Below are 14,483 nucleotides of genomic sequence, written 5' to 3' on the forward strand. Positions count from 1 at the left end.
ACATCACCTGTGCTTGCTCACTTTGACGAAGACGCTCCTACCATGATCCACACCGATGCCAGTAACGTAGGTTTAGGTGCTGTACTCGTCCAGTGGCAAGGGCAAGACTTAGGCGAGAGAGTGATTGCATATGCAAGTAGGACGCCCCACCGCGGTGGTCTAGTGGCTAAGGTACTCGGCTGCTGACCCGCAGGTCGCGGGTTCAAATCCGGGCTGCGGCGGCAGCATTTCCGATGGAGGCGGAAATGGTGTAGGCCCGTGTGCTCAGATTTGGGTGCACGTTAAAGAACCCCAGGTGGTCGAAATTTCCGGAGCCCTCCACTACGGCGTCTCTCATAATCATATGGTGGTTTTGGGACGTTAAATCCCACATATCAATCATTATGCAAGTAGGATGCTTTCCCGTGCCAAGTCCCATTATTTCACAACGGAAAAGGAATGTCTTGCTGTAGTATGGGCAGTTCTGAAGTTTCGCCCATACCTCTATGGCTGTCCCTTCCACGTAGTCAGCGACCACCACTACCTTTGCTGGCTGACCAACTTGAAGGACCCATCTGGTCGGCTAGCGCGCTGGAGCTTACGTCTACAAGAATCTGATATGACGGTCGTCTATAAGTCGGGACGGCAGCACTCTGATGCTGATTGCTTATCCAGGTCGCCCATAAAGCAAGACGATGTCTCAGAAGATGATGACATGGCATTTTTAGGAGTGGTCGACACGGTCACCGTTTCGTCTAAGCAGAAAGAAGAGAGTGAGTTGCTTCATCTTATTAATTTTATTCACGGCCAGTCTACAAGCGTTCCCAAGATATTTGCAAGGAGCCTGCCATCATTCTGCTTGCGCAGTGGTGTCCTATACAAGAACTTCTCCCCCAGCGGAACTGCCCACTTACTTGTCGTCCCGACATCCATTCGCGATGAGATCCTGAGCACTTGCCACGATAAGCCAACCTCCGGCCACCTCGGATACACGCGCACATTGGCCAGAATCCAACAAAAGTACTACTGACCGAAGCTTCCAGGCATTGTAAAGCATTACGTCCGCACGTGCCTCGATTGTAAACGACAAAAATCGCCATCTTTAAAACCAGCCGGATTGTTGCAACCAGTTCAAGAGCCCACCATGCCTTTTGCACAAGCTGGAATAGATCTCCTTGGACCATTTCTGACCTCGCATACTGGAAACAAGTGGGTAATTTTTGCTACGGACTATCTTACTCGCTACGCAGAAACAAAGACTTTATCAAGGGGAACCACAGTAGAAGCGGCACGATTTTTCATTGAAAATATCGTTCTGAGGCATGGTGCTCCTAGAATTATGATAACCGAGAGAGGTGCCACTTTCACGGCCATGCTCCTCAAGTGAGTGCTTGAGTTGAGTGGAACAGCGCATCGAAAAACTACCTCCTACCACCCACAAACCAACGGCTTAACAGAACGCCTTAACAAGACAATTGCTGATATGCTGAGTATGTACATCGACGTGGATCACAAAAATTGGGACGACGATCTAACGTACGTGACGTTTGCCTCTAATACGGCGCTGCAGGAAACTACCCGAAGCACGCCATTTAGTCTTCTTTATGACCGTGAAGTGGCGACAATGCTTGATGCCATGTTGCTGCACGACTGCGACGATACAGACACGGATGTTGAAGCCTTTACCCAACGAGCTGAAGAGGCGCGGCAGCTAGCACGCGTGCGAGTCACCCGGCAGCAGAGTTACGACGCACAACGTTATAACCTGCGACACCGATACGTCACTTATCAACCAGGCGAGAAAGTGTGGGTCTGGAGCCCTATTCGCTGACGCGGCCTTTCTGAAAAGTTACTGAAGAAGTACTTTGGTCTCTACAATGTTGTACGGCGCCTAAGTGACGTGAATTATGAGGTCATTCCTGGCAGTTCCTCGCGAACTCAAAAATCTGAAATCGTACACGTTGTGCGGATGAAGCCATATTGCAGTGAGCCAGTTGCGTAATACGTCAACTACATACACCACGTATTCTGTAGCCGAGCATCGGGACGATGCTCTTTCTGGAGGGAGGCAAATGCCGCATTCAACCTGCAGAAGAGAGCTCGCGCAGCCAGAAAGGAAGACGAAGCTCTTGCCCGGTCCTCTTTACGAGCGCCTTTCATTTTAATTAAAGTGAGCTCTTCTATATCGGACTTCTGCTGTGTCTGCGCCGTGACAATATATATTATGTATGTATATATATATATATATATATATATGTGTGTGTGTGTGTGTGTGTGTGTGTGTTCGTGTGTGTGTGTGTGTGTGTAAGCCTGAATGTAGGATCATAGGGGGACAGCCAATCAGAAAAGTTGCTAGCTTCGGAGCTGGCCGGTGAAGCACCGCCTGAGAAAGACCGAAGCGGTCTCGAAACGTATGGTCAGTTTTTTTTATACTGTGCACTAAATGCACGTGCACAGTCCACTTATTCGTGTAATTTTACTTAGCCAGACAATTCTGCCGTCATCTTTACTTTTAGGAAAATATCTTGATTGATATGTTGTGTTTAACGTTCCAAAACGACCATAATAATAAGAGAGACCCCGTAGTAAAGGGCTGCGCAATTTTCGGCCAAATGAGGTTCAGTATTATGCACCTAAATCTGAGCAAACGGGCCTGCAGCATTTTCGGCTTCATCGGAAAAGCAGGTGCCGCAGTCGGGATTTGATCCCACGACTTCCAAGTCAGCAACCGAGTACCTTAGCCACTAGACCACCGTGGCGGGGCAAAGTGGCTAAACGTAGAATCTTTCTGTCATAATATGTGCTGCGCGGGCGCGAAACAGAAACTAAAAAAACGACAATAGTGTGCCGTGCGGTGGCGAAGAGGATGTGATGTGTGCGTGTATGTGCCGGGCGGGGCCTACGAGGAAGACGACAGCTCGTGAGGCGCGGCCTCAAGCGTGCGGGACCCGTGCCTTCGGCAGTGCGCGAGGTACGTCGTTCGAGGCAGGACTACCTCGTTGGTCGTCTAGCGGAGGCTGAGCTGTCCACTCGGCTGGTACGAGTGTCGCGACGTGGCCTGGGTCGTACCTATGGGCCAGACGCCCAACGAGGTAGTCCTGCCTCGAACGACGTACCTCGCGCACTGCCGAAGGCACGGGTCCCGCACGCTTGAGGCCGCGCCTCACGAGCTGTCGTCTTCCTCGTAGGCCCCGCCCGGCACATACACGCACACATCACATCCTCTTCGCCACCGCACGGCACACTATTGTCGTTTTTTTAGTTTCTGTTTCGCGCCCGCGCAGCACATATTATGACATCACCCCCTTTTCCGAGAAAGTTGTTTGCAACTATTCTACTACAAGGGCGCGGGGCGAACGAATGGTCACTGCACTGCACGGTCACTGCACGGTCCCTGCACTGCACTGCATTGTCTTAGGGGTCGCATGTACATAGTAGCAGAATGTTCACAGAAGGCTGCTTACAGTTCGGTTGGAAAACTACCGTACAAGTAGGGTTGCTATGTCGCAACTAGGAGTCAACTATTCACGACTGAGGGCTAGTAGTATTAAGAACCACGTTGCTACCTAAACGGCAGTTATGCGCGACTCAAGTAGTCGGCTCCAACATTGTCACAACCTTTGATGTAATGCACTGTGAATGAGTACTCCTGCATAAGGAGACTCCACCTCAACACTCTGTTGTTCACGTGTTTGGCGGAATTTAAATACTGTAATGGTTGGTGGTCTGACTGAATGACAAAAGGTTTGCCATAGAGGTAAATATGAAATTTTTGCACTGCCCAAACAAGTGCAAGGCATTCCCGTTCTATTGTTGAATAGTGGGTTTCTCGGGGCAATAAATTACGACTTGCGTAAGCAACTGGATGCAGCACCTGGCCCTTTCCCATCTGGAGCAATACTGCGCCCAGGCTTGTATTGGAGGCATCAGTACGAAGAACGAACTCCTTCGAGAGGTCGGGAGCAAGGAGGATGGGAGCATCACCGAGCTTCTTCTTGAGGGCCGTAAACGCTTCCTCTTGATGTGCGCCCCATGAAACAGTGTGGCTTTGTCCCTTTCTTGTAAGGTCCGTCAGCGGCTTGGTCAGTTCGGCGTAGTTAGGTATAAACTTCCGGTAATAGCCGGTCAAGCCAAGAAACGACTGCACTGCTTTCTTGGTTGTAGGTCGTTTTGCGGCAAGAATCTTGTCTAGCGTTTTGAGAAGCGGTTCAACTGTAGTCTCCCCGATTCGATGTCCCAAGAAGGATATGCTTCGCTCTCCTATCTCACATTTACTTGGTTTTATGGTGAGGTGAGCTTGGTTAATTCGTTCAAAAACTTGTCTGAGGGTGTCGATGTGCTCTTGCCAAGTATCGGTCGCAATGATGACATCGTCGAAATAATGGTGAACGTTGTCGACACCACCCAGTACTGATCTCATAAGGCGCGCGAATACTGCTGGTGCCGTTTTAATGCCAAAAGGCATGTAGAGGAAGTGATAGAGCCCAGACATGCTGGAGAAAGCAGTTTTTTCACGACTGTTTGGATCCATCGGTACTTGCCAGTATCCTTTCGTGAAATCAAATTTGGAGAAAAACTGCTTTTGTCCAACAAGTGCAAGAACTACATCGATGCGTGGTATTGGCTCGCAGTCGGGGACCAGAATCTTGTTCAATTCTCTGAAGTCTATGCACAACCTAATCGTGTTGTCCGGTTTCTTCACCACGACAATGGGAGCGTGGTACGGCGACTGAGACCGCTCAATAATACCGAGTTTCAGCATCTCTTGCACTTCCTTTTCTACTCTTTCTTGCAAGGCAAGGGGGATGGGGTACTGCGGAACATGCACAGGCTTATTGGAGGTCAGACGTAGCGAACACTCCACGAGTGCTGTTTTCCCTGGTAAGTCAGAAAAAATGTCCGCATACTCTTGAAAAAGTGCTTGCACATTCTGAACTTGTTCAGCAGTGAGGTGTGGTGATAGCTTGACATCCGTGCTGAACTGCGTGCGATACAAGCTCAATATGGGCATTTGTTTGACTTCGTCTTCTTCTTCGGGGAGATTTTCGTGGAGCTCTGCAACGACTGACACCTGTTGTGGTTCCGTCACTTCGCGCTCTTCGTATTTTTTGAGCATGTTGATATGAAAAATCTTGTTTTTCCCAAACACGTCGATGACGTAGTCGACATCATTTTTCCGTTCGATGACTTGGAACGGCCCTTTCCACTGCATTAACAGCTTGTTGGAGTCAGTCGGGAGCAGAATTAAAACCTTGTTGCCTGGGCATAATTTTCTAGGGCGACTTTTCCTGTCATAATAGGTTTTCTGCTTCACACGAGCCTTCTCCAGCTGTTCATGGGCTATCTTGCAAGTCTCCTCTAGGCGATTGCGCAAATCAAAGACGTAGGTGTAAGTCGTCCGCGTTTCTGCGTCTAGCCCCTCATTTGTCCACAGTTCTCTCAGCACGGTTAGCGGTCCTCGGACGTGGCGGCCGTAAATGAGCTGAAACGGAGAGAACCCGAGGCTTGTCTGTGGAACTTCCCTATATGCAAAGAGTAGCGGGGCTAAGTACCTGTCCCAAGATCGAGGTCTCTCTTGGCACATTCTCTTTAGCATTGTCTTCAGGGTGCCATTAAATTTCTCCACGAGACCGTTCGCCATCGCATGATATGGGGTTGTCTTTAGCATCTTCACGGAGAGAAGCCTGCTAACCTCGTTCATTAATTCGGAGGTAAAACTTGCCCCTTGGTCGGTGACGATTTCCTTTGGTAAGCCAATGCGGGAAAAAATCTCGATGAGTGCTTCCGCAATGTGAACTGCATCGATTGCGGGCAATGCTACAGCGTCAGGGTAGCGAGTCGCAAAATCGATAAGTGTCAGAACATATCGGTTCCCACGGTCCGATCTTGGTGAAAATGGGCCGATTAAATCAACCGCGACCCTTTCAAAAGGTGTCCGGATAAGAGGCATGTTGCCTAGTGGTGCGACTCCAACTTTTCCTTTAGGGGTAGTTCTCTGGCACTTGTCGCAAGACTTGACAAAGCGCTTTACGTCTCCGTTCAGGTCAGGCCAATAAAATTCTTCTAGGACACGATCAGTAGTTCTTTTGATGCCTTGGTGTCCCGCCATGATACTGCCATGAGCAATGTCCAGTATGCCTACCCGGAACGCTTTCGGAGTGACCAGCTGTTTAAACGTCCTGCCAGTGGCAAGGCGGTAGCGTCGATAAAGCAATCCTTTATCTTCGATGAAATCGTAACAGTGGCCCTTTCCCGATTTGAACTCTTTATTCACTTTAGCAAAGACAGCTTTGAGTGTCGGGTCATTTCGCTGTTCCTCGGCGAGTTGGGCTCTGGTAACGTCAGGTAAGAGCGTTGTTGACACGTACAAAGGCCTGATATTTTCTTGACCTTGTTGATTGGCTTTGGTTTTTGCCACGCTTGAAGAAGCAGATCTTGAGGTGACAGGTGACTTGGTCGGGTGTGCTTGCGCAGGTAACTCATCCACCTGGGTATGAGTCGCCTGCTTCCAGTCAGAATCTGGATCGTAGGTTTCGGCAAGTTTCTGTGACATGTCCCGTTTTACCGCACAACTTGCATTTCAGCATCTGCTTAGGTGGATTGCGGCAGTCAGGAGCCAAATGTTCGAAACGATGACACAGGATACACTTGAGTTGCGGTTTCCGCGACGCTTCGGTAGGCTTTCCACTGGATTCTTTCGCGGGGTCAGGACCTTTTCCTATATTAGTCAAATTCTGCGCCTCAAGGAAGCGATCCGTCAAATTAGCGAGTTCGTCTAGTGACTTGCACTCTCGCTCTTTTAAGAAAACAACCAGCTTTGGATGGCAACAACGCAAGAATTGCTCAGAGATTACGTGATCCCTTAGACCTTCATAGGTTTGGGATACGTTTGCCATGTCTATCCAATGGTCGAAATAACTGGTAATTCTTGCTGCTAACTGTCGTCCAGTTTCACCATCTGCTGCTCGTGCTTTCCGAAACTTATCTTGGTAGCCTTGAGCCGTAAACTGAAATCTCTGCAGTAGAGCTTTCTTTACTTTTTGGTAGTCCAGCGAATCAGCGGCAGTCATTCGGCCTATCACGGTTAACGCGTCACCCGTTAGGCACAGGCTAACAGCGAGACCCCATTTTTCTTGCGGCCAATCCTGTCCTGTGGCTACGCGCTCGAATCGCTGCAGATACGCGTGCAGATCATCGCGTTTCACGTCAAATACAGGCAGTAACTTCTGCGGATTGAGGGGTGAGGAGGTGCTGGGCGCAGTCAAAGCGTCATTAGCTGCTACAGGCATATTCTGAGCTCCTTCCTGAAGCTTTAGCTTAAGCTGCAGAATTTCACGCTGCCTCTCGTCAGCTTCTTTGGCTGCCTCTCGCTCTGCAGCTCTCTCATCCCTTAGCTTAGCCTGTTGGGCCTCAATCCACTTGTTTAGCTCTGCACCCGAGAACCCTAGTTGGAGCCCTATAGCGGCGAGTTTTTCCAAGTCCATGGTGCAGTCTGAACGTGTGTCTGCCTCGAGCGAAACTGTCTTCTTTCCCTGGTTTAACGAGCGGAATCCTGGCAGGCTCGCCAGTTTGTGATGTTATTGGGGCAGGACCGCTCCAGAAAGAATCAGACAGCACGCCAGTGCACAAACACACGTCCAACTTCTGTTGTACCCTTCACACATGGACAACCCACACATTACGAAGTTCCTAACACACAAAACACGCGGCTAAACTAAATGAATAAATAGAACGTTCGGCCTACAGTTCAGGTCGTCGGGGTAGTAGCCTGGGCCGTCGTTGATGCCCCATCGGCAGCATTCAGTGGCGAAGTCGACGTTGGGCGGCGTCGTCACCTGCAGTGACGAAGTCGGGAGACGCAGGGTCGCCGCGTCGAACTCCAGTGGCTCAGCGCCACTGTCGACGAACTGGAGCCGACGACCCCCGTGTTCCGGCGGCAGGGAGTTGTGCCCTTGAGCACCTGTAGTCCGCCTCGGAAACCCACGCCAGCCCTCCTGGAACAGCGGCGCAAGGGCAGGTTCAGGCACCCGGCGCCAGCTCTCCACGACTAGCGGGACAAGGACAGGTTCAGGAACCTGGCGCCAGCTCTCCTAGACCGGTCGTCTAGCGGAGGCTGAGCTGTCCACTCGGCTGGTACGAGTGTCGCGACGTGGCCTGGGTCGTACCTATGGGCCAGACGCCCAACGAGGTAGTCCTGCCTCGAACGACGTACCTCGCGCACTGCCGAAGGCACGGGTCCCGCACGCTTGAGGCCGCGCCTCACGAGCTGTCGTCTTCCTCGTAGGCCCCGCCCGGCACATACACGCACACATCACATCCTCTTCGCCACCGCACGGCACACTATTGTCGTTTTTTTAGTTTCTGTTTCGCGCCCGCGCAGCACATATTATGACACTTTCCAACTACGCGAGTTAATGTAGTATCTCCCACCGTTCTTATGTGTGTTTCGAGATGGTACTGCGCCGTTTGATGACGCTTGTTTTGGTGAAATAAACCGCGAAACCTCAGTGATGCTACGTCGATTTTATTGTTGCTCTTTTAGGCGCTCATAGAAAAACTAGTTCTTTTATATTTGTTACTTTTGTGGTCTATCATTTCTCAGGAGAGCTGCGTGGGCAGATCGTCGACAGTGACAGCACACATGTTCTTACAGACGTTGAACAGGCCGAAAAAGTGAGGAAAGCAATTTCGTCTCTTGATCTCAAGGTACGTGAATAGAACAAGCATATATTTTTTGAGAGAACATGAACACTTAATTGCATTGAATAAATCTTCGGTCTCAGAAAAACTATTCTCTCTGAGCGAACAGTTTCGAGACTAAAGACGTTGGCACAAAATGGTGAATAGTGGAGTGTAGGGGCTTATATTTGTGACTTTTTGGGTGCATCAGGCCCCGTAGTCCATGCCCCGTATTCCATCTCCACTGCGTGGAGATGGATTAGTATAAAATACGGGCATCAGGCCCGGTAATCTATCTCCACTGCGTGGAGATGGATTAGTATAAAATGCGTCACCTATTTTTCAATGTAAAAAGTTATATTTTAGTGGCTTATTCATTTTATTTATTCTAAAATAATCTTATGACGAGGAATTTTCAGCGCAAAGCAGCCTTAAAAATTGTCATTTTACTAAATGTCAATTTTTTGATTACTTTAGAATAGGACTCTTAATTGGAAGCTGATTAAGAGATCACTGAATTATGCTAGATTTGCTGCCAGCTTTATTAGCTCATTTCAGAAGCCACGTAACTTCAATTGAAAGTGCATTGCTATGTCGAAGCACATTAAGCAGGTATTCAATTCAATTCAATTCTTTATTTGCAAACTGTGAAACATACAGAAACATCACGACTGGTTGAAGCAATATTTGAAGTTTGAATGCAATATTTTAGAAGCCAAGTGTGCACATAAATGCAAGTATGCACTTTATATTTCACATGCCCACCAAGAATGCCACTGGGTACCACGAGATATTCTCCTCTGTAAAGACTTCACCAGGGTGGAGGAGTGCTGGCTTCTCCACTTCTTCACCAATACTGTACTATGCCCTGCAGTATTGAAGCATTTCAATTCGACCTTCTCGGGCGCGTGCTGCACTGCGTGGAGATGTCTTGTGGCACATATCTAGTGTTGTGGGCATGCCCCTCAAATTCCATCTACCCCCCACTTCTCCCCACGCGAGTGAACTGCGAAGCTGTGCTGCTCAGCTTCTCTGACTTCCAAGCCCAACAGGCGTTAGGGGCTAGAGCCCAAGGCGCCACGGCAGTGGTAAGGATATTGGACTAGGGATCCCTTCTAGTGTTTATCAAAGGCAGGCCCTTTAGACGTGCCTTATTTGCAACTCTCACTGTAAATATAATAGTAAATGCTTTTCACCACCACCACTCGTCGATGGTTATTAAAATGGGTTTGTGTGTTGGTCTGCCATAAAAAAGCTTATCACGCAGCCTTTTGCTATAACCTCATGGAGTTATTAGGGGCTGAACTCCTTAAGATGTGGCTCTGTCACTCATCCGTCGCTGTCCTATAAAGCAACCGGGATGCGAGATGGAGGATAGCGGTACTTGGAGTGTTCACTAGATTAACGCATAGATGAAAGCATGGAGGGATGGACAGACAGACTAGCAGATGGACAGACGGATGGACGGATGCATGGAGCGGGTATGTGCCACAGGGGATGCGAGATGGCGATGCTTGGAGTGTTAACTAGATGGACGCACGGACAGCTGGACAGAGAGACTAGGCGACGGATGGACAAATGGACAGATGGATAGACGCATGGACAGATGGACGGACGCATGGATGGACGCACGGATGGTCGGGCGGACGTACGGAAGCAAGAACGAATGGACGGACGGAAGCATAATGGTCTGACGGACGCTTCGCCCCACTCAACATCATTCACGCTGTGAATATGCCGTGATTTTTTTTCTCGTATATCTCTTCGGTAATTGGTATAGAGGGTGCCAGTGGACACTCGTTTCGAAAGAGTCCAAAAGATTCATCAACATGTTGTTGTGAATCGCAGCATGACTGATCGCACGGCAACGCTGTTGATAACGGAAAAAAGAGAGGGAGAGGTTAAGAAAAGCTGTAGTTTATATCAGCTGAACCGGCCCACGTGTAATGACTGCTTAGATCCTGCTGGTTCCATAAAAGTGGACAAAGTTCAAAAGGGTCGTTAAATTGGAGAGCGTGGGATAAATCCGAATATTCAAAATTTATACGCATGCATGCTTATCCAATAATTGTTTTGTATTTATGCGAAGGCACAGAGCCCTAATTATGATATTCGACAAATCCATGACGAATGCAGCGTTCGTCCTCTGTATTCCCGCTCAAAAGCACGCCGAAATAAAAAGTTGCATAAAGCTGTACATGCCAGTGCATGCCGCTAAGTGACTAAATAAGGTGATGCAACAGTGCCACCAGGTTTAATCACACCTTGGCAGAAGCGTGACGTCGTGCCTCTGAAGCATCAGCGAAAATTCTTTGCCCCTCAAAATTCTCTAGAAAATGTTCCACTAAGTCATTTATTTCTCTGAATCGACGCTAACAGCGGCACGACAAAATTGCCTGCAGGTACAAATTTAGCTAGCATTTCTGTAAAGCAGGGCCTATAATTAGACAGCTCATAGCTATAGATAGGTGGCTGTTAGGCGAAAGAATTGCGCATGTTTACTGCGATACCGACTGGCTCTGCGGGCTGGCTTCCTTCACTCAATTACTATTATTGGCTAGTGGTTATCTTATATGCACTTACATACCGTGACAATGCTATATCTCCGTCTAAATTTTGACTGTTATGTCCTTAACAGTAATTTGTTCCCTGGCCCTCCTTGTTATCTCCTTTCACCTTTCACGTTACTTTTTAAATTTTCCTTTCAATGACTTCCCATTTTCCGCCCGCCCTGATACGGTGGTGTAGTGGCTAAGGTTTTCAGCGGCTGACCGGCTGCGGAAGCAGGATTAAATTCGGGCTGCGGCGGCTGCATTTTTAATGGAGGCGAAAATGCTGCGGGGCCATGGGCTCATGTTTGAGTGCACGTTAAAAAACCCCAGTTGGTCGATATTTCCAAAGCCCAACCCTACGGCGTCTCTACTAATCATATAGTGGTTTTGAGGCGTTAATCCTCGAATATCTATCTAAATTTCCGCCACGTTTCTGCTCCGTATGTAAGGACCCGTAAGATGCAGCGGCAAATTTAAGCTAACTCTCTTGAGGGATAGTAAACTGCAAATCTTGATTCGAAAATGCCCGCCTAAAGCGCCATACCCCATTACTTAGTACTGTTTGTATGCTCTACAAAAACACGATCTTGTTCAGGGTCCATTATCAATGGGTCCTGTGTCTGGTTTCACAGATGCCGCATCATTCAAGTACCTGGACCAGTCCACCTTAAGGGAGTGCCCTGTCGGAGACCCGAGGGAAGCAGTCTTCGTTGTTGTCTACACGTCGGGCACCACGGGACTTCCGAAGGGCGTCGAGCTCACTCACCATAGCTTCGTTGCAAACTTCTGCATATCAAAGTACGTAGTCTTATGAGTTAATGTCTAACGATAAGCTTGTATCACCGTTACATTTGTGTGACCACATAAAGTATCGCAGATGGTAAAGAGCTGAGAAGACATGCTAGTAAACTGTCAAAGGGTGCAGTTGGGCAGAAAGAATAACGTCAAAAATAGCGTGAACAGAACAGTGCGCATGGCGGATGAGCTTAGTTACCTTAGACACGCAAGCTGACGACACTAAGGAGAGCGAATGAGCAAGCTTCATCATATAACGCAAATATAGTGCACTTAATGTGCTCGCGCTTCTCGCTTTCCTTGATGAGACGCTTGGTGCACATGAGCTAGCGTATGCACGACACCAACACTGCAGTCGATGTTGCAAGAAAGAATACAGTCATTATAAATGTCTTCGAAGCTTCGGGAGATTGTTTTTGTTGGTCAGCTCTTTTCGTTGCTGCAATTGGTTGGTTTGCACCTTTGTGAAGAAAAATCACACAAGCTGGGACCAAGTTTGTCATGTCGTCACTTTGACTTACGACATTCCGGCAGCAGGTATTACGGCACTTTCCCCAGACTTTCTTCAGTAGGGACGTAAACCTTCCAATAGATTCTTTCTTCTAAGGGAGACACGTTCGAGATTACTTTTATCTCTGAAGCGGCCAGGTTATGCCGTGGGCTCTACAGCTATGTTGACGTTCTTCCAAAATAGGAACGAAAGGTCGTTTCTACTTTCTTCGAAATGTTGAGTTGAACTCACTGAACAGGTTCTTTTATCGAGAAATGAAAGCGTTCCTGTTACATTTAAATAATTGAACCGTTTCGCTGCAATAATGCTATATTTGCACTTCTTTATCTACATGTGTTTACCCTGAGCTGTAATAAGTATAGAAACCGCAAACCCATTTCAAAATATGGATGTTATAGGAACGTGAGCATCAACGATAACAATTGCCTTTTCGTGCGGCCACCTTACGTGTCGATGACCCGGGTGGTGCTAAAGTTGATGTGATGGTCCATTTTTCCACTATATTCGACGAGAGCGTTTCGCGACGAGTTCAAGCTACGTACGTCATTTCTCCTCTAGGCCACTTAACCCCTTAACTGCTTCGTACGAACAGAGCTCGTCCTGCCCAAACTGTCACCAAACTTCTTTGTACGAATAGAACTCGTCCAAGCAAAATAATTACTCTCTTCTAGCGTTCAGATGGAGAAGCGCGCACTTACGACTCCCATTGCGTGTCATCTTCTAGATAGCGGCATTTTAGCGGGGATTTGTTTTTACCCTGTGGCGTAAGTGCAGTTTTTGTATGGAAAAACGGCGTGCAGTGGCGGCGACACATGCATAGCAGGCACGTGAACATGAAAGAAATGCTATTCATTTTCGTCATCTTCTTTTAGCAATGATGATTAGAGCACAGCTATTTATCGTGTTCCCACTAATAAAGACAGCGATTACGGTGAATCGAGAAGTTGCTCCGGTGATCATCAAGGCGGCTAGGACACAAACGCTGCAAGTGACCGCCAGTGAAGCCGCCTTGCGATACTACCCATTCGGAAATTGTCCACGCAGTTCCGAAGCTCCTCGAGTGAAATACCCGAAGGATTCGTAGCCTACCGAAGCGAAAAAAGGTGTGGCGCCTGTAACTCTATGCTTCATAAGGTTTTAAACTTTCATTAGCATCATGTAGCTGGTTTTCTTTGTATTGTCCAGAAATACACTTTATTCATTTGATTTCACTGAGCATGTCATGAAAATATTTTTTACCATTGACTAGCTACTTTTTAGTGCAGTCAGATTCTAAATAGGCAGTAAAAATAGGCACTTTTGGATGGAAAATATTAAAAAAACGAGCATTTAAGGAGTTAAGTCAATAATGATTCCCGCAAGCACGTTAACCGTGGCGGAGGCTGCACGATCAGCAGATCGTGTGAGCCTGTTCTGCATAAGTGATTGTTACAAGATATGTGTACTACATTTCTTTGAAATCTAGTTAAACAACATATGTGCACTGAGGAACGCTATCTGACATGTGGCTTCGCATCGAGTCTGCTGATAGAGTCAAGCTCGAATCGTTTTCTCTCGTATATGTTCGGCTATGATAAACAACCGCGACGGCCAAACATAACAAACCTTCCTTCTCAGGCCTTGTATGTCATCAGATGAAACGGATACTGTGCTCGCTTCGGCTCCTATCGGCCACCTGTCTGGACTGCTGCTCGGATTGATGGCTGTTCTCGATGGATCGGTCTGCGTCCTTGCGCAGCCAGGCCTGAGCCTTCAAGAAATCACTGAACTTGCTGATGAACACAATGTAAGTTATTCGTTAAGCATTTAAGCATGATTCTTTATTCCGGACATGCGCAGGCATTTACATGGCTCAGATGAGAAAAAAAGCCGCTCAATAAGGGCTTGACGATTGAACGAAAAAAAATGCATTTCTTACGCACCTTGGAAATCGACGTTATGCGGAGCCTGCCGATATGAGGACGTTA

At 48.0% G+C, this 14,483-nt stretch overlaps 1 protein-coding gene across 1 annotated transcript in view; it reads left to right on the forward strand.

Annotated features, from left to right (window-relative positions):
• Window positions 1-14,483, forward strand: part of LOC119182254 (uncharacterized) — a 234,972-nt gene that overhangs the window by 190,727 nt on the left and 29,762 nt on the right. The window contains 3 exon segments of the mRNA XM_075870035.1: window positions 8,582-8,685; window positions 11,806-12,008; window positions 14,134-14,302. Of these exon segments, the coding sequence (XP_075726150.1) occupies window positions 8,582-8,685; window positions 11,806-12,008; window positions 14,134-14,302 (476 nt within the window).

This window comes from Rhipicephalus microplus, chromosome 7 (assembly GCF_043290135.1).
Source record: "Rhipicephalus microplus isolate Deutch F79 chromosome 7, USDA_Rmic, whole genome shotgun sequence".
Taxonomy (NCBI): domain Eukaryota; kingdom Metazoa; phylum Arthropoda; class Arachnida; order Ixodida; family Ixodidae; genus Rhipicephalus; species Rhipicephalus microplus.